This window comes from Metopolophium dirhodum, chromosome 2 (assembly GCF_019925205.1).
Source record: "Metopolophium dirhodum isolate CAU chromosome 2, ASM1992520v1, whole genome shotgun sequence".
In the NCBI taxonomy this organism is placed as follows: Eukaryota; Metazoa; Arthropoda; class Insecta; order Hemiptera; family Aphididae; genus Metopolophium; species Metopolophium dirhodum.
The window spans coordinates 41,004,811-41,025,439 of record NC_083561.1 but is presented as its reverse complement, the minus strand read 5'-3'; the positions used below and the strand labels follow the sequence as shown (position 1 = coordinate 41,025,439).

Below are 20,629 nucleotides of genomic sequence, written 5' to 3'. Positions count from 1 at the left end.
TTAAATAAAATCGATATCAGATCAAGAATATGGGCTCAAAATTTGTATTCTAGAATGGACCTAACTAAATCGAAATAAAGCAGCTATTCAATTTTTCAGATCATCGAATTCTGATGAATGACGCTTCCACAAGTTCACAACATATATTTTGATAATATGTTTCTGGAAATTTAAATTGTGGGTTAAAATTATACCTAGGATTTTGGTGGTGGACGTGCAAATGCGTAGGTTCATATATTGCCATCTACAGCAATAAAGATATAAAGTCTGAGTTTCATGAGAATATTGATTTAGGAAAACTTCGAATAAAATCGATTGTTCGAAATCCTTCGTCCAATGTGTAAGTTTATAGATGTCCCAAGTACACTCTGTGGTCTGATTTTGTAAATATTTGAGATTTTTTTCAAGTTTTTGTTTATAATACATCATTTGTCGTAAGACATGATTTGTTTAATTTATCCCCAATTGTGAATCTCTCATTTTTTCTTTTAATTAAATTGATGCTATGTGACCTGTGTTTAACCCTTAAACCCTAGTTACCTCAATTATTTCATTCAAGATGAATTATTCTTATGAAAAAGTTTTAACAGATTTCTATGTGAGTTATCAGTTTATTTATTTTAATCATAATTGCATTTGGGGAGTCTGAACGAGAATTTATAAAGTGATAAGTGTCTTACCACTCTGTTACAAGTTTCCTTTTACTGGCTTTTTCTTGCATAAAATTCTTATCACAGTAGTACTACTTGTACTGATTTTTTTTTATAGATATTAGTGCTTTATCATATCGTTCTTTCGATTTAAGTTAATTATCTACTAGTCATGTTTTTGACAGTTGATTGATTTATTGTATTTGCAATAGTATTTTTCGTAGTTTTAAAGATAATCTGGATCGCAAGTGAACCATAGACTAACACTGACACACTGTTGAGGTTGAACATTTTTGTATGTAGAACGTATGGTCTTAAGACATACGCAATTAATTAAAAATTATTGGATCGTAACAAAACTACTAGTGTACAAACCTGTTTAAAAACAGTTGTTAAAATACCAATAAAGAAGACAACAAACTAAATTGTTTGACGGGAAAATTGTAAACTAGTTTGGATTGGCGATCCATACTTACAATCCAAACCGAATAGTGTATAGGCTCCCCCAGGGGTACCTTAACACTTTCGAAATGGTCTTATTATATAGTGATATGAGTTGTTGACTATAGTTGGCCCGCGATCAATAATCGTATAGATTATATATAGGTGTATCTCGAATAAAAATAAAAAATGGCTTACTTTTGCATTACCTATATTAGAATTCCGAAGTCGTGTTATTGGCTTCACTGTCGAAATCCTGTAGCAAGTCATTGGCGAAAACCGACAGTGTCTCGCACTAGTCCCAAATATCATACCCAATATCACCGCTGGTGCATGTTATCGAAGAATACATGTTGTGCTATATTTTTATCCGGAAATGTAAATTGCCGCTATCCAGTAAAACTGGTCGCACGTGTACAATTTTCTATGGCCAAACAATACGTCCACCCGTGCGTTTTCAGACGATGACTCCCCTAAGACGGCGGAAAGGTTCATCGACTGCAACCTTCTTTTACGCGTCGGAAAGCCATGATAATAACATCGGGTGTAAATCATAAGTAATGTTCATAGTGGTCAATAGTTGTGTGCGTATAATCAAAGCATACAGTGTAGCGGTGAACAAAAAATAAAAATATTTACATCGTACACAGGATCAATGTTGTTAGATATACTTTTAATGTTATGAACAATATGGACTAACATTACGTACTCTCCAGTTGTTTTTGCCTGTACAGGGTGTAATATTTCTTTAAACCATTAAAAATCAAACACTTTCCATAACCTGTTCATCTGCAATAAAAATTGTCATCAGTGTAAAAAAGCATATTTTAGGGGTTAGAGAATATTGAATACGTTAGAATTGAGGATATTTGAGAATATTTTATAAACATTTTTAATATTTTGATGATTTTACTTTTGCAAACACCTACAGTCTGTAAAATATTACTTCATTAATTTTATTAAAACTAACTTTCATCAAATTGTTACAACTATCAAAAGTTTGGAAAAATTTAATACGCCCTTAGTTGATATGATAAATATTATCAAAATAACTTTTACACAACTTGAGCAGATACCAGGAAAAATGGAGTAGTAAGAACAAAAATATTACGACTTAAAAAATCAAGGATGAACATTTTTGAAAAATATTGGACAATAGTTCTTGATGGAAATAACACAGTAGGTACATATTATTATCATGCATAATATATGTATAATATTATTACTTCACGGTGTCGTTCACTGACTATTATGTGATTCTAGCAAGCCCAGAATAAGGAGGAGGGTCTAAGGGGGCATAGTCCGGAGCATATTGATTTTGGGGGCCCATATTTATCTCCAAAATAAACATTGTTTTATAGGTTCAAAACCGTTTAAAAAAAATAAAATAATTTTAGTAGGTACTGATTAATATTATAGAATAAAAATGTTCTTAATTTTATACCACGAACAATTACAAAACGATAATAAATGCACAATTGATATTCCGATAGTTGATAACAGTATGACGAAGCTTATAAAATGGGAGTTATTGTGAACTATACATTGTACGCACAGATGATAGTGTTTATTATTTATGGTTGTACTTGGTAATATGATACAGAATTAAACAACTACACGCATGCAGTCGTAAGAATTTAGTGATACAATTTTTTTGAAGTTAAAGTATAAGGGTGTAAGTGATCCACGAGCTATATACAAATCAGTATTTTTAAGCGACCTTTTCGGTTGGGGACGTCGAAGAAGATTGGTCCGCTCGTCGGACCGAGAGAGAGCGGCACACAGCGCGTTCACAGGTGAAGAAAAACGCTCCGACCGAATCAACAAGTAAACCGTCGGGGCGGGGTGCTTGTTGCGCGGAAAACGCGCCGGTCCCGTCGCCGTCGCCGCCGCTGTTGCCGCCGCGGCCGGCCGAACCGCTCCAGTCGTCGTACCGCGGCCCCGCTGACCGTGTGCTCCGGTTCCGGATTTTGTGCGTCACCATGCGCTTGGTGGTGAAGATCAACTGCTGCAAGGTGCCCAAGTACAGCGGCGAGAGACTGTTCAAATTAGAGTTCAGAGGTAAGCAGAGCTGCAGCCCCAGTGTCACACCATGTCCGGTTCGGACGTTGGTGTTACAACATCCACGCCTCTCGTCTCGGAAAACGCAAATTTAAAAATAATAATATAACGACCGTATTGTCGCGTGTATAATTTTAACGATATTTTACGATTTATAATCATAATAATATTATTATCACCTACCGTAATCGTCTATTTATAGAAGTCATATCATGTCTATAATATGTATAATAATATACCCACTGTTGCCTGTTCGTCTTCATGTATTATTCGAAACATAAGACCGGAAACAAGAAAACACGGTGGGAGTACCTTGTAATATACACAGGAAACGCAATAACGTTACCATAATAATAAATCGTCGCACGTGCTATGTACGCGTGTGTGTAGGTATAAAAATCTATGATTCGGGGTTGGTGTACTATTTCATTCTAGGGGAAAAAAATATCATTATAAATAAAACTCGATAGATTTAGTAATTAAATAAATATTTATATTTAGTATTATAATATCATTGTCCATATTTTCATAATATAGCCTCAAACTATATTATATGCCTCACAAAACTTATAAATAACTAAATAAGTTATGTCTATGTATGAATGCATGCCCTAATAAATTTTTTTACCGGTAGTAATCTTATACATTGTGCAAATTAGAGATGACGTCTTATATGCATGTGTTGTCTCCGTCTTACAATAGTACAAGGTACACAACATAACAAATTTGAGTTCAGAAGAACCAAATTTCAACTTAAATATTAGAAACCTATTATTAAACTTTTGGGTAAGTATACATTGTTTGTATTTGTACGTTGGTTTTTACGGTATTTTAGTTTTCAAGAAAATTATAAGCATAATATAGTTTGAGGTGTTACAAATTTAAAAAATGCTGATAACTCGCTAAAAAATTAAAATATCGTAAAAAAACCAAAAGTACAACCACGGATATTGTAGATAGTTGGTTACAACATTCATTACTTTAATTTTTATTATTGGGAAATGCACTTTGATATTAATGCTAACAAAACAAAATTTGTTCTGCAGAACCCTAATTTTTTTATATTGTTTGTTTGTAAAATGGTGACGGCTCATGTAGGTATACTATATTAGTTGATAGCGCAAAATATTATCAATATAAACGAATATTTTTCAAATGATATTATGATATACAAAGTATAATATTAAACTTGGCAGGTAATCATTTTTATCCCTGTCAATGTAATGTTCTCTAATTAATATTTTTTTAAATATGATGTTGGATAGTGTTAACCGTTGTGTAATAGGGCAACAATTTATAATAAATATAATAAAAGGTATAGTATGTTTTTTGATTTACTTAAATTTAAAATAAACCAATTAAAATGGTTGGTTTGATTTTTTATTTTGTTCTTATGAGATTGCCTATTTATTATTTACAGTATTAATAGTTACATTTATATTTCTTATTAAGTACTCAAATACTATGAGTATTTAAGGAATGTGACGGATCCAAGAGTGGCCAGACATATTATTTCTCCAATTTTCATAGGGAAATTTACATAAACATTGACCTAGTAATAGTAATAGTCCTGTAATAATTGACTGTTTTCGAAAAAGTGACAATATGAAAAGACGTTTGGAATTTGTTGTTTAATATATAATAATTAATTGATTCGTTACATTAAGATTATACTAATATTGGGAAAAAATTTAAATTAAGAATAAAGTGTATGTTGTAATTTATTGTATTTGTGTTGTAAGAAAATTGTTGCCCTTGATAGTTTTTTTGAAAGTAACGAATGAAATAATTCGCATGTATTGGTAGTCTTTTTTGAAATCATAGCGTAGAAAAGGCGGGAAAGTCGAATTTGAGAAAATATATCTGTCAATCGAAATACCAAATGGACGGGAAATCATTTTTTCTAATAAAGGCTGAATTGAAATTGGATCTTCAATAAAACAGCTGTCTATTTCACTGTAATGCAAGACCGACAATTAAGTTAATCCATTTTACAATTTCTGAATTAGGATCCATATTTAATCAGGCCTCAATCTTAAATTTCGTACCTATGCGTTTCCGTCCTACTGGGTGAGATGAAATCTGAATTGAGAGCAATTCAAATTAATGGCCAAACGACTTCGGAAGTTATACATGAATATTTTGTTAGAAATCAGATACAATAATTGACAGATTGAATTCAAGTTGTTAAAGATTTGACTTAAATTTACATCTCCATTTAACACCGGCTTGTGTAATTTGATCCCTGTAAAACGTGTAATTATTTAAAACTAATAATATTTTGCACTTCCCATCATGTTACGGATGTCAGAGATTTTCGTCTACTGAAATGTAACTAAGTACATAGTACCATAAACAAATTCTAATCATTAAAATAATAATAATAATAAAGTTATAATTGATGATAATAACACGCGTATTACATAAAGTCTCATTTCCGTAACACGTTACCTATAATATGCATATCAGCTACCAGGGCCCCCACAAAGGGGGGGGGGGGCTATTGTATCTGATGTATAGGGGCCCGTTGAAATTAATTTGTAATTTTTGAAATTTCGATAAGAATACTTATTGTACCTTTATTAAAAAATATTTTATGATATAAATGTATATCATTATATTATATTTAACAAAAAAAACGCGTATGGAACACTTGCATCGCTTGTAATGGGTTGTATTTTATTGGAAAATTTAGTACAGGGGCCAAAATTTGATGTGGGGGGGGGGGGGGTTGCCCGAAAATCATAACTACAATATAATGAGTATTTTGTCGTACACAGACGCGTCTAAAATTACCCGTCCTGGTAAAATTCCCCGATGTGCGTATACCATAGGTTCGGTTTTTTTAATACAATTTTTTTTGACGAATTACTATATAATGTATGCCGATTATTATTAATATTGTATTTATTATGTAATAGGTATTATAATCGTATATACTTTATAGTATAATATAATGCCTATGTCATGGAAAATTGGTACATTCGGCTGTGAGAAACTGGTAAATATTTTAAACAGCCGAAAATAGCGCGGAAGGCAGCGCTATAGGTCACACCAGTTGAAGATAGTTTTTCAAAATTACCGTAGTTTGAATATTATAATTTAGTAACGAATCATATTGTGGCTATATCGTATTTTCCTTTTTAAATAAATATTACATTCACAATTTACTATTTAACTATTTTTTATAAAATTGTATAAAGTTTATGTTTGTGGATAATAGTAGGTAGTTAGTTAGTTAAGTTTATGTTAGTGTACAATATGTAGTGACTTCCAAATATGTCAACAACAATTCTTGTAAAAATGAAAATGTCTTCCATTTATACTCATGATTAAAATTATTTTCGAGGTAACCGAATGAATTTATGAAGATATACCATATAGATATGTGGACTTATTATTAATTTAAAGGATACCTGTACCTTTTTTCTATTAAAAAATTTAAGTAATACCAATGTAGTAGTAATTAATAATATATGTTATATAAATTCACAGAAACTTCATCAGATGTGAGATGATGCAAATGATATTCTAGTGGTTATAGCTAATTTAAATTGTTTTTTGATATTATTAAAAATAAAAATTTTCGATAAAATATACCTTAAACTTTTCCTCTAAAAATCATATAGGTATTAAGAAATTTTTTGAATATTTCAATTTTGACACAATATTATAATATTGCCGTTGATATAAAACAAGGAATACAGTTAAAATTTTACATTTGAAAGGTGCATGAAAAGTTACTAAAAATGGATAAAACACAAAGTGCTTTCCAAAAATATTTGTTACCTAGTGTATTAGAGGGCACCTGATATGGGGCCAATCACCTAACCTAACCCAGGCATATATTCTTGATACTTTAATTAACCATGTAAAACTGGTCATAACTTGGTTTAAAATTAAAATATTAAAAAAACCTTTCAAGGTGTCTCAGAAAATTATTCTTGTCTTTAAATTTGATAAAATGTAAAATCACTCTAGTACTAAAAATAACAGAGTAAAACAGATTATTTTTTACTTAAAATGTCCCATGCCAAGCCTTAGTAAAACGGAAACAACACTTGTGACCATGATGCCGGTTTGACAAAAAACTACTGCGCAATAGGAGTCATATGATGCGGATCCGCGAGAATTAGGGTGTAACATTTAATTTATATTTAGGTAGTCACTATATAATAATATATACCTATCGATAATATTAAAATATTAACAATAATATTCAATTTGTAATGAAATAATGACCAGGAAAGGGATATAATGCTTAGAATGTTTGCTAAGATAAAAATAAATGGCGTGGGAACATTTCTTCACAAAAACAAATAAATGGGATTTTATTTTATGAAAATAAATATAAAATGGTTTTAATTATTTCGTGTTGCGTTATGTTTTCTTTAATGATAATATTATTCTTTATGTTTTGTTATTACTATTATGTTATGTTTTTGCGGTATTTTATTTTTTTCGTTGATCGTGTTCCTTATTAATAACGTTTAAAAATTTCAATCGTTTTTTTTTCATACAACTTTATAAACATTACGTTATTTTCACATTTGAATGGCTTTTAACAAATAAAAGAAAATTCTGTTACATTTATGTTTGTTGATTTGTAAATTAAATTGCATATTATTAAAACTAACGAAGCTGAATAGGATTGTTGAACGTACATTTGCTATGTTACGGCCACTTGTAAGAGGGTGACATCACATGCTGGTAAGGTGTCCTTAAAAGTAGTTTTTTGAGCATTATTGTACCATAGCCTATATAGGTATACCTAGATAAATATATATTATTTAATTACCTATTTTATGTTTTAAAAAAATTCCGATGTTGGGTGAAATAATGAGATGATAGGTACAAAGTTGCATTATATCTAGTTTTTAATATTATTTTGGTGATACTAAAAGAAAATAACTATCACGTTTGTCTTCCATAAAAATATAATTCTACGACGGCCCAACAACAATGGATCTTGGTTGTTGACAGTGCAATGTACTTGACAATCGGTCATATATTTTAGTGTCAAGAGGCGTCATAAATACTGTCATCATTTATTAGATCCCAATACATATTAAGTAGCATACTCGTTTAATGTGTCAAATAATGATAAGTTGACAATTTATTTTTATTTACTATGAAAGCTAATCAAAAATTTTAAATCTAAAATTCTACCAGTTTATTTTTTAAGAACTTGCAACGGGACCGTAGGGAATTGATATACGTTATGTTAGCTACCTACATAATATTTTATGACATAATTATATTTTTGGATGACTTTTTTATTGATTGTGTATAGTTTGGTAAAGTTTTACGTGGATTAAATAAAAATAATATTGATACATTTAAATATTTCATATAGCGAATAGGTACATTTATGTATTTAATTCCGATTCCTGAGGAAATTAGAAAAATATATGTATATTCTATAAGCTTTGATAATTCTGGCGTTTCACGGGTTTAAAATTTGGTTTTTGTTTCTATATTCACAGCATGGTTGTCACATTCGGTAAAGTACCTTTATGTTTAGTTGATAGGAGAGTACAGAATTTTATTATTATATTTTATTTATTATATATTTTAGTTTTAAAAATAAAATTTTCACATCTAGATATCGTTTCTATTACAATGTTGTTAATATTGTTGTAAATACACAATAATATAAATTATAGTATACATTATAGGTCATCCAAAAACGTTTGGCCAAAACATACCTATTAAAAAAATAACTAATTGTTTTTTTTTGTTTTTATAATATAATTTTATTAAACAGTAAAAGTATGTAATTTTGAATAGGAAATTAAATAGCCATACTGGTGAAGAAAAGTTGCATGGATAGATTATAATTTATAGGTACTATTATAATCTCGTATTGAAGTATAATATTGTATTGTTTAAACTATTAAACTTTGAAACGTTTTGTTTTTGTAATATTAGGTTAAATTTCTGTTTTTATTTGTATAGTTAATCTTAATACCACGAAGGAAAGTTTGGAATAACTTTACTTATATAGTTATATCCCTGCATAACTACTGATTCACGATGTTTTATGGTTTATCTAATTATTTTTGATTAAACTGTGTTAAACAAACTTAAAGTATATTTAAAAATGTATTATCTATATATTTACAAATTGTTTTTACGAAATTTCAACGAAATTTGTTTCTATAAAACTTACTTATAGGATTCAAATAAAATATTTAACTGATATGATACGCTTATAGTAAATATTTAATTATTATTTAATTCTTAGTTTTTAATATTTCCTAAATTTGAAAAAAAGCTTAATTTATTAAAATTTAATTTACTATGGCATAATGTTTTATTTAAATCACGCACATAATGTAAAATACATATATTATTTGCAGTATTATATTGGATTAATAGTTAATATAGGTAAGTACTAATATTTAAATTATGTTTTTACATTGATATTATAAATTAAATTTCTGAATAAACCTATCTTATTACACGATTAAAAAAAATAACCCTTGTAATTTACTTTCTAAATAATAATATTTGATTATACTTAACTAAAATTTTATATGCAGAATAAACTAGAAGCATAATTATTTGGTGTCATAATATTACTCAGTTATGGTAATTATATTAAGAGAAGCCGAGTGCAGTACGATATTTTTTAATGCTTCTTTTTCAAGTTAAAAAAGAAAAAAAAACGTTTTGGTAGATCGATCCATAACTGGCTTACTGATTGGAAAGTGTTTTAAAATTAAGACACCTGGTGTATATATTAGTGAGAATTAAAAAAAAAACTGTATGGAATATCGTAGTTATTTTACCATAATCATTTTATGAAAATGTGATGGAATTTAAATAAGTAGTATAAACGGGGTAAAAAACATAAATAAAATGATTAGGTATTTTATTTTATTTTAGTAATAAGAGTTAATGCTCTTATATTTCTAAATAAATATTTTTGACGTACTTTTATTAAAATGTTTTTTAATATTATATCAAATGTGTGACGAGCAAGGAAAAACAAATAAACAAATTTTAAGAGTGGGTTTGTATTTAAATTAAAAATCAATCATAAATCATTGACCGACGAAACGGTTCTAAACACAAATTATGCAGAGTACCTAGGTACCTACTAACTTATGTTGTAAACATCATATTAAGTGCTTTAAAATAGATGTACTTGTTCATGAATATGCCACGGTTCAAATTTTAATATTTATTAAACATATTATCGACCAACAATTTTTAATATTTATTTTATTTTTTATTTTACTATAGTATAATATAATATTAAACATTTTTGAAAGCCAAAAAAAGCTTACAAAAACAAGTACTGTAATATAACAACCAAAGGTAAAAAAAAAACACACACACACACATAAATACACGTGAATAAAAAAAAACAACAAAAAGTAAGTTGGCTGATGCACGAAGCTTTGCAGAACCTTTTTATTGTTATATATAGGTGACGCTGTTATAGAAAAATTATCAAATTCATTAAATATGCTCATAAAAAGTCTGAAAGATTTAAACAATAATTTTAAATTAAAAAAAATATTATAACTTAATTAGTAGTGTAAACATAGTTAAAAGTATGTATTTGTTTCATAATATTATATAACAAACTATTTTTTATAAAAAATAACTATGATATTAATGAAATGTGGTGGAAAACTGGTTGGACAAAAATAATAATCAGTATTCAAAAGTTTTGTTACGAAGGAAAAAAATTGGCTGTTTGCTACTTTTCATAAATCTTTAGATAAATGGAAAATATCTGCGTTAAGTAATAAAAAAAACATATACATTTATTATTTTTAAATTGACAAATTTTGGATTTAAATTTTAGATTTTAAACTCATCGTCGTACAAAATGAAAATTCAAACTTTATCTGCTATACACGCCTAGAGCACAGATCTCTAATTTTACCATATTATTATGCCACACAGACACTGGAATTATAGTGTATACGATAATGAACTTAAATTGAAAAAAAATAAATATACACACCAATTAATTCATAAATATTAAAGTGTTTTACGAACTCGGTACTTTTAATACACACCCGTAAAATACTTGTAAACAATATATATTTATGTTTATGTTTTTAGAACGATTTAAAATAATAACTATACCACATATATCGAAAAAAAACTTTAAAACGAATTGGTGCATAAGTCAACAGCAGTTGTAGCCAGTAGAGTTTCTTACAGCCAACGGTGAAACAGTCGGTCATATTATTATATCCTACACAAATATTCAATAGACATTTTTAATACCTTTAAAAATATAATATAACTCACTTATATATTGTATAATTAACAATCATGATTGTCTCATTAAAGCATAATATTAATTAGATATTATAATATCTACTGACAAAACTTTTACTCATTAATACTACCTACTTAGTTAACTACACTCTTTAAAATGTTTTACCTAATTGTTGTAATATATTGTACGTGGCTGATATACGATTAGATCCAACTAAAAGAAATAGAATAGGAGATTTATAAAATTCAAAAGTCATCAATCAGGTATAAAACCTACGTGTATTTATAATTAGTAATTATTAATTTACTTTTATTTTATAATTACTTGTTTAACAATTTAGTATTTACTATTTATTATTTAATAATTAATATCTTATTATTTATAATTTATTATTAATTAAACCCTGTGAAAGTTAAATTTATGTTTGGTATTATAATATATAAATTAAAGAAAAAGAGTTATGAATAATATATTAGATCTTTTAAATTTGCATAATTAGTTAGGTTTACAAAATATAAATCTGACATCATTTTATTAAATTTTTTAATTTTTAAAAAATTGGTATCTACCTAACAATTTTTACTCTGCACAAAAGAGATGAGAATAAATGTATAATACTATAATTCTAAACTAAAATGTTATAACCGATAAGACTTCAATTATTTTAAAATTTGAATAGTAAATAATAATAATTTGAAAAGTTCGGTTCAAGACCAAATTTTTGAGTTCGACCCACCTCTTATAATTACTAATTGGGTATACATAATATAATATTATTATATGGTACGACTTAAAAGTTCCGGCGCATGCTAGTTGGGTCCCACATTCCAATTGGGTCCCCTGTAAAAAATCCTACTGTACTATTTTGGTCTAGTAGTATTTTTTTTCTCATGTTCACTATTTAATTTTTGTGATTTAAATTCGTCGTCTAGTTGTCGATAGTTAATAAGTTAATAATAAATGGGGCTGAAATTTACAAGATACAGCTGAGTTCAACGCATTTTATTATTACGATAAGATATTACTATTATTATACCTAATCAGTGTATTTCAAATTTTCAACGCAAATTACGTGATCCATATATTACATTTGTGCATTACATTATTACTACGATTCGATAAATAATTATAAACGGACCCGAATCGTACAAAATTTAAAACTTATATTATTTTCGGACTCAACTAGGATGCACCCAAAAGTTCAATATGAATTTCCACGGAAAATTATTTTTTTTCAACAGCTATATAACATAATTCTAGTTTAATAGCAATAGCTTAAAAAAAAATTCAATAAAATAATATTGTGTACATTAAATTTTTTAAAATGTTCAAAATAGTTATTTGACGTATTTGTTCATATAATATTATGACGTAAATTGTACATGCTTGGGACAGTTCAGCTTTTATCATTTCTTGTCACGCAGATTTACGGAGTAGTTGTTTTGTCAATTTTCATAAAAACTACTATACAATTTGAAAAATGACTTGTTGAGACTTATCAGAATTTAATTTCCAATTGACTGATTGATGATAACCACATGACACTTTTAGAAAATTCCCTATGCCCTAAATCAACGAAATACACATCGCTGTAAAATAAATACCTATATTAACATTTTCACATAGAAATGTGAACACGTGGTTAAAAGCTTGAATATGATTATTTCTGTTTATTTTCAAGGACATTTGGAGAGGAAAGAACCCTATACGAATAAAACTCCATGCTCAGGGTAGTTATATTTATCGTAATCTCCACTTAACTACTTATTCACTTCACTTTATGACATTTTTTAGCTGACAGTTTGGCTATGGAATTGCACATATTTTTGTCGAATTGCACTATTAGGACAATGAAAAGGTACCTCGCGTTCAAATTGCACTCAGTTCAAAAATAAGATAATGCTCGAATTGCATTCGTTCCAATCGTTACATTCAACCGTATAATAATATATCATTCGACGGTTAGAAAAATAACTCGTATTTCCATATCAAACTTTTAGATTCTGAGCGGAGCAATAGGAAGCTAGTGGTTTTACAATGGTGATTTTTATTTTTATTTTTTATCCTGTATACAACATTTCTACCAGAAGGAGTGCTTCGATTTCAACATATAGCGCCTTATATTTTAGCGATCAATATGGTACTGTAAAGAGGTCGTTTTTCGATTTTATCAATAGTTATTTAATGCCACGGGAAAAATTACCGAAAAATTACGAAAAACCACTAAAAATGGGATTTTAATTTCTAACGCTTTGTCTATCACCATAACAACGAATAGAAAATTATAATAATAATTATAATATTATTATAAAACTAATTCGACTTACAGGTTATAATAAATAATAACAATATAAAACATCCAGACTGTCGAACCCCGTTTCCGTTAGGTAACCTACTGTAACCTACTGTACAGCAGAGCGATATCCACTTGCCCGCTTTTTATTATTTTTATTTTTAATAATTACATATAGGTAGTATTCCTACTATTTAAATATACATTTTTTTCAATATTAATCAATAAGTAGTTATATTTTAAATGTTAAATACTTGGTTACGACGTGTAATAACGTCATTATAAATCGATCAACATAATATTATGAGCAACGGTGAATCGTGAAAAATAAGCATTAATAAGTTATCATAAGTAAGTATACTTCAGTCGCATATAATCTATAAAGAACTTTAAATGAAATCCATATTGAACGACATTCGAAATGGTTATAGGTATCTACATTTTGTATCACTCATAGGGCACGTCATATTATTTTAAAGATCTACCTTGACTCTGCCTTAGCAACTTCCATGTTTACAGAATCAAAATACTTCTTGGCTTGGCAGTGATAGTTGCTTCAAATAATATATATTGTTGTTTATTGTGAAAACATAATATAACTTGACGAAAATATCCCAAATGCAATAATAATACATAATATCTCGATTCTCGATTTGAAACACAATTTACCTTGGTAGGACAAAACTCAGTGTACGATGAAATACAAATGACCGTAAAATCATAAAGTTACGACGCTCGAGTGTAGTACCTAAGCATTGAATTAATGTTTTCTATTTTCACGCATATACAATATAGCACACATATGAAGGTTTTATTTATTTTTTGGTTTTATCATTCTTAAAATCAATAATATTATATTATGAATTGAACGTTTAAGATTTATTGGGCCTTAAAAATACTAAACTATTGTACTTAAGAGGACAACCACGTTACACCCGCATAATATTATGTTGTCGCCGTCTTACAAACGTACAAAATGGCGTATTTTACGTCGACAACAATCTATTTTACTCTGTTTTTTTAAAAAAATTAAACGGAGACAACATGTTATGCGGATGTAACGTCCTCTTAATCAACCATATAAACGTGGATAACTTTAAATCGAAAAACGTACTTACCTATTTTGAAATCATCGAATCACCCATATTTTGGTGTTTTTATTTTATCGTTATATACCTAAGTATTGAATTATAATAATAATTATCTATCTCAACATTATTCATTTGAAATCTAATGTAGGTAGCAATCTTATGTTTATAGTTTATTTATTTATTTTCCTTTTATTATGATAATCCTAAAAGGCCAATTGCATCTAGGTCATTGGCTGATAATTATTTACTTTTTTATGTTTGTTAATTATGTTTTGTTTTACTTGTCAGCTACTATATTGTTAATTAGTCAGTTATTAATATTATGATTAAAATATATTATCCTTAGCCCCTTAGGCGGATATATTTTTTTAATTTCTTACCACATTATAATCATTATAAACTTAAACTAGAATAAAAAAAAGACGACAGTACCCATTTAAACACGGGTTGTTTAAAAGTATTTTTCTTTTCGGAAGTATTAAAAATACTTAAGTAAACGGAAACTTTTAAAATTACAGAAATATGAGAATACTTTTACAAAAAAAAAACGATTTTTTTAATTTTCACTTCTAAGCTATTCTTTTATAATAAAACTTTATAGTTTATACCTATTACAATATTCCGTACTCACGAAAAATATATATACATAATATTACTTATTATTTTACGCACTGCGAGAAGATGAAGTTATTAAATCAGTCAGTACTTTGTTGTGTTGTAATTTTCAAAAAATACATTGTGATTTTTAACTATTTTAACTTTCAATAATATTATTTTAATAACTGTGTAATAGTAAATCACCGGTTTTCAATAAGTTTCTTAAGAGATTATGTAGGTCAGTTATATCTTATGTTATACTTAATAAGAATTATAATTACATTACAACATCATTTATATTTTTCTTTCTTTTACTTTCTTTAAATTCAACTAAAAACTAAAAATTGTCAGATATATATTTATATACCATATATTGTACTACCAATAAATATATAGGTAATAAATAAATAAATAAATATATAGGTACACATTTACGTTGGTTACCAATTAAATAATTAATTTAAGTGTGTTTATGCAAAGGTGTGTGTCTGTCACAACTCATAAGTTAGGAACTTCCTTTCTATTTTATTAATTTTTATTCTACTACAATATGGTAATGCCGAGTTAGTAAATCAAAATACTTGTAAATGCATCAATTGCCTAAAACCTTACTAAACTTAGATAGTAATACATAATATTATGATTACGTTTAAAAAACGATTACTCAAAAATACATCTAAAAATTGATTTGTATATCAAATATCTAATAATTTGGCTTAATACATCAACTCGAGCTATAGTTAAATGTCAACTTTGCGTTTTCGTGTGTCGAATATTGTTCTAATTGTATATTATTAGTATTTATTTTAAATATACCGACGATTGCAATTTGCGGCTATGTACAAATCCGGTAAGTAGTACTTGAAATTGAGAAAGTTTTCGGTTTCTATAATATATATAGTATTCCTTAAATAAGGACCGTGGTTTTAAACTATACTTGTTATCTATAAGTATTATTATTACATGGCTAGTCCGTGCACGTATCCATAAAAATAAAAGTCTCAGTCGGCAACTTGCGAGATAGAAAGTTTCTAGAAAATTATTCAATGTCTATAGAGACACAGTTAACTAACACTACTTTAATATACCAATGGACAGTATTACGTTAATTTGCTTAACAATTAAAATACTTTTAAATGCATTTTTTTGTCAGTAAAGGTTGTATAAGTTGCATTGGATTTTCGATGCTGACGATTCCAAGACTCGTGCAGGTTCAAGATTTAATTATAATCTATATTATTATAGTGTTTGACAATATTATCGTTCAAATTAATATTAAATTAATTAATATACCTATACATTTTGATAACTGTTTACTATATTAAAATTAATATTTGATAACTAGCACTATGTGCAAGTATTTTTTTAAGTTTGTGAAGGTACGTGGTTTCTAAAATAAAATAGATTTAAACTGTATTTATATTTTTATGTAAACTTGGTAAAGATTTATTATTTTGGTTAATAGTATAGTAGGTTGGTCTTAAATATTCTCAGGACAAAAGTTATTACCTATTTAGCTTAACTCAAAATATGTTTATGCTTATATTATACTACCTATAGTAATTAACATAGAGTTCACGAGGTCATTTACGGTCAAATGGTCACAAAATGAAGCTGTGCGGAATCAACTGAACGAACAGCAAGTAATGTCGGGCATGATATCGATTGAGGGTTATACTTACTACCTATTTACCTACTGTGGTTTTCTCTAGGTTAAAATGCCATAATTCGCGACGTTCATGTTAGCAATATTTTTTGTTGATTTACAAACTTCAGTTATCAACAAAATGCGACTCACGTAATTAACACAATTTACTATTTAAATGTATAAAAGGGAGATTAAAATATTGAATAGTATAATATTCATGAAAAAATATAGATAAGCAATTTGTTAAAGTTAATATAAAAAATTACGAAAGATATTTTAGATATTATATATTTATAGATACATTTAAAAAGATCATCCTGTATTTCATAAAGTACCAAAATACGTCCTGTAATATTTTGACAATTGTGGTTGCACTTACGTTATTAATTATTATGTAGAAAGAAGGTGCACTGTTTGCATTGAGATAAAATTACTTATTCTAATATTTAAACTTCAAATAGTTGTGTACTTGTGTGTGCTGATCTAGTAAAATGTAAAATATTTTCACATACCTATAAGAAATAATATATATTTTGTATAATAATGGAATAATATTTTGTATGTTACAAAATTATAGCTTTTAATTTATATTAAATTATAATAATATAAAAATTTAGTAAAATAAAAAAAATCTGAATTAATTATAATAGTTTAACGCATAATTAAAATAAATTGGATCTCTCGATATTTCAAGAAAGTATTAAATAATATTAACTAACCTGTATAATTTATAAAAGTATCAGCCATTTTTTTTTTTTATAATTTATCCGTCTTGTTAAACTTTTTTTCGTATTATTTTTTTTTTGGTTATTCGAAAAATTCGATTAATATTAACTGCAGCAGACACCGTTGTCCAATTTATAAGCTCAGCGGGTTTTGTTAAGCATTTCAAGCGATCTATAATAATATAGTACATCGCAGATTGTCTTATGCTTTTGGTTGGATTTTATTTTAATTAATGAAGAGCCTTGTTTCCATTCCATCAAATGCATTACCTCTTATTTTATCGCCTATAACTCTAATTTTTCTTTTCTTAACACCGTTGACGTTTTTAATCGACTGGGTGTAAGTAAACCATCAAAATTACATTATGTCATTATGTATATTATATATATATAACTGGATTTTAATTAACAAATAATACCTACATGGCCTTTATAATATAGGTAATATAATAGATTTTGCTGAGGTCACTGTCTTAAATCAGGTATTGTTCTAGATTTTACTTCATCGGGTGCGCTTAAAATAATATAAGACTCGTAATCTTTGTAAACGTGAACTAAGCTAACCGGTTTTGCACATATTATTTTGATAATTCACGATTTGTGAATGTGTAATGATTTATTTTTTCAACGTCAATTTTAATTTATTTAGAAGTTTAATTTTTAATTCAATAGTAGGTACTTTGGTATTGTAGACGAGTACTGTGTTTCAACATTTTATCGGTGGGTACCTATTCCGAATACAATTTGCTTGTAAATATACCTAATGGCGCAAATTATATTTTGATAATCTTAGATACTATAATATAGTATGTTACCTACCAAATAATAAATAATAAATATGCATTGATGATTTGAATAGCTGTTATGCCAACCTAAAATTTCTGATTTAATCGTTAATTATCGTTTAGGAAGGTTTACCTCCTTGATTTGTCAAAACCTTTCGATTTTTTTTAATTACATAAGTTTCAGCTGTTTTATTATATTGTTGTATTTATTCATTTGTCTATGGTAGCTAAACCTTAAGTCATATATTTAAAATTAGGGAAACAATTAACCACATATTTGTTGGTTTCTGCTAGCAAGTAGTAATTACGGCACAATAGCTAAGACAGACTTTTAAAAGACATTTTCTGAGCTCTTCGACGAACCTATCGTCTCCAACACGAACCAACAGGAATTATTATTGTTTTATTAAAAGGTTAAAATTTTATAGAATTATAATCATAATAATAACTTTATATCATGTATCCAGTGGCCACAATTTATATAAAAAAATACTAATTTCTACAATTACTATATTATAGTTGTCCCGCCCATGTCAAGATTTGTTTTTTTTTATAAATATATGTGTAAAAAAATATTATATAATATATCTACTAACTATAATAGTAATATAATATGCACCTATAACCAAATAATGTGTACCCTCTAACTAAACCAAATCGTATAATATTATATGAGCTCCTGTTTAGCTACCTAGGTATAGGTATTGATAAAAAATAATACTAATTTCTACTATTTATATAATATTATAATATGTAACCTGGCGACCATTTATAAACAAACACTGATTTTTAGAAAAATCCCATCGAAAAAAGCTTTTCAGTTTTTCCTGAATTTTCTAATTCTCTGAGAAACTTTTCCAATTTTTCGTTCCGTAAATACCTCATTCGGAATACTACGAACGTTTATAAAAAAAAATTAGACAAATCGGTCTTGATGAACAGCTTTTCGTGTAGCCATTACCTATATAGGGATTATTGTTATAATATTATATTATTACCATACGAGAATAATAAGTAAGTATCGAATTGACGAAAATAAGACATTTTTGTACAATAGTGTGCAATTGTGACAAGAGACAAAGTGTAACAATTGTATTCGTATCATATTTGTGAAAATGATACGATTCTGAATGTAGTTTATGTCTGACATGGTATATTATATTATGTGCATTTTAATATGGAAAATTTTCTAACTATTGCTGTCGATAGTTGGAATTTTAAAAATAAAGAAATATAAGACAGTAAAGTTTGTACCCACACAATATCTTCATGTAGACTAGGTATATGTACTTCTTTTGGGTAGATTAACAATTCAACTCATATAGTTGTAGCTGCAGTGACGTGTAATGTGCATTTTCAATAATAATAATAATTAATTACCTTTAACACCATAGATTTTGTAAGTTTTTTTTACGGTAATAACAAAATACGCTTTTGTATTCACTCAATATTATCATCTTCGACGATACTATTACTATTTATTTTATAAAAATGTTTTTAATTGTTTTATGAAACGATAGTTATATCTGTAAGATAATAATATAATGTAATGAATAATAATCGTAACCTTTTGAATATTTTTATTCCAATACTGTAGGTATTCAATTTACTTCGAGACGATTGCTATTCAAATAATAAAAAGTGATTTTTCCAGTGATATAAAATATATCTATTTATTTAATTATTAAGTGATATGTATTATTGTAAAAGATTTTCATTTTATTAAAAATTAATTGCATCACGTTCTTATAGGTATTCGACGCATTCAATGTGGCCACGTGAAGTAGCTTTTGAAACGCTTTCCATTTTTTTTTCCATAAGAAATAATAATTGCCTATACATTTTAACCTAAAGTTATTACTTATTACATTTATAACTTATAACTATTAGACATGTTGACACACATTATTCACGACAACATGAAATCATTAATCACCGGTAAATACGAAAGTAATGAATATTTAACCCCAAAACTAACCATTAAGTTAATTTAAGTAGCTAAAATTTGTCACGTACAAAAAACCGTCGGAAATTTAATTTAGGAAGATATTATGTAAAACGAACTTAAGCCTCGAGGAACTATGTTTATC

At 27.5% G+C, this 20,629-nt stretch overlaps 1 protein-coding gene across 2 annotated transcripts in view; it reads left to right on the top strand.

Moving 5' to 3' along the window:
* Positions 1–3,031: 3,031 nt before the first annotated feature.
* LOC132939222 (otoferlin-like) overlaps positions 3,032–20,629 on the top strand; it is a 160,227-nt gene continuing 142,629 nt past the window's right edge. For both annotated transcript variants that reach the window (XM_061006290.1, XM_061006291.1), the window contains exon 1: positions 3,032–3,152. In XM_061006290.1, the coding sequence (XP_060862273.1) occupies positions 3,074–3,152 (79 nt within the window). In that variant the 5' untranslated portion in view covers positions 3,032–3,073. The remainder of the gene's footprint in view (positions 3,153–20,629) is intronic.